This window comes from Sinocyclocheilus anshuiensis, unplaced genomic scaffold (genome assembly GCF_001515605.1).
Source record: "Sinocyclocheilus anshuiensis isolate Anshui unplaced genomic scaffold, SAMN03320099.WGS_v1.1 scaffold1566, whole genome shotgun sequence".
NCBI classification, from domain to species: Eukaryota; Metazoa; Chordata; class Actinopteri; order Cypriniformes; family Cyprinidae; genus Sinocyclocheilus; species Sinocyclocheilus anshuiensis.
The window spans coordinates 176,601-177,344 of NW_015546165.1; the positions used below are offsets into that span (position 1 = coordinate 176,601).

General features: G+C 46.8%; 1 protein-coding gene across 2 annotated transcripts in view; it reads right to left on the reverse strand.

Moving 5' to 3' along the window:
* mrps10 (mitochondrial ribosomal protein S10) overlaps positions 1-744 on the reverse strand; it is a 4,031-nt gene that overhangs the window by 1,003 nt on the left and 2,284 nt on the right. Inside the window, exons 3-5 of one of the 2 annotated variants that reach the window (XM_016503360.1) lie at positions 587-617; positions 438-505; positions 184-292 (exon numbers count right to left, since the gene is read on the reverse strand). In XM_016503360.1, the coding sequence (XP_016358846.1) occupies positions 184-292; positions 438-505; positions 587-617 (208 nt within the window). Of the gene's footprint in view, positions 1-183; positions 293-365; positions 506-586; positions 618-744 lie in introns of both variants that reach the window. The other variant, XM_016503359.1, reaches the window with a different exon arrangement.

Genomic DNA, 744 nt, shown 5'->3' on the forward strand with positions numbered 1-744 from the left:
TATTTTGAAAAAAATATTTCAAAATTTTTTTATACAAACAAAATATATAAACATAATATAATGCATAAAAATTACATATAAAATAATATTAAAAGGAATATATATATAAATAAAAATATATGAAGTTTTGTATGTGGTAAAAGTGTCACGTGAATCTCTACAGATGTAGTTACGTCTGCTCACCTCGATGCAGCGGTGATGCGTCCTGGTCTCATACTGCACGTGGTGCTTCTTGAAGATGTGCACGGACTTCAGCAGCGCCAGTTTATCCGTGTGTTTGGGCGGCTCACACCTGTGAAGCAGAGCACAGCTTCAGCCCGGCGCCGAGAGTTTCTGCCAGCTCGGCTCTGGTGGTGTTCACTCACGCTTTCTCCAGCTTCAGGCCGAGCTCTCGAGCCGCCAGCGTCACGAAGAACTCATAGCTGTCCAGCACTGACCTGTCGTGACCTTTGACCCGCACCGACAGCTTCTGATAGAGCGCGTCCGGCTCCTCTGCGAGCGACACCTGAGACACAATCAGAGCCTTGATTTCACACAGAACTGCTTCATATGAGCCACACAGAACGAGTGCAGAGCGCTAACTCACCGCAGGACACGGCACCGCTGAGACTCGAGCCCTGCAGAGACACACACACTTACATTAATATACAGGGGCTCCGAAACGCTCTAATCTGTCAGACAGGCCCAATTCTGTAGAAAAGAGAGAGTGTGTGTGTGTGTGTGAGAGAGTGAGTGAGTGTGTGT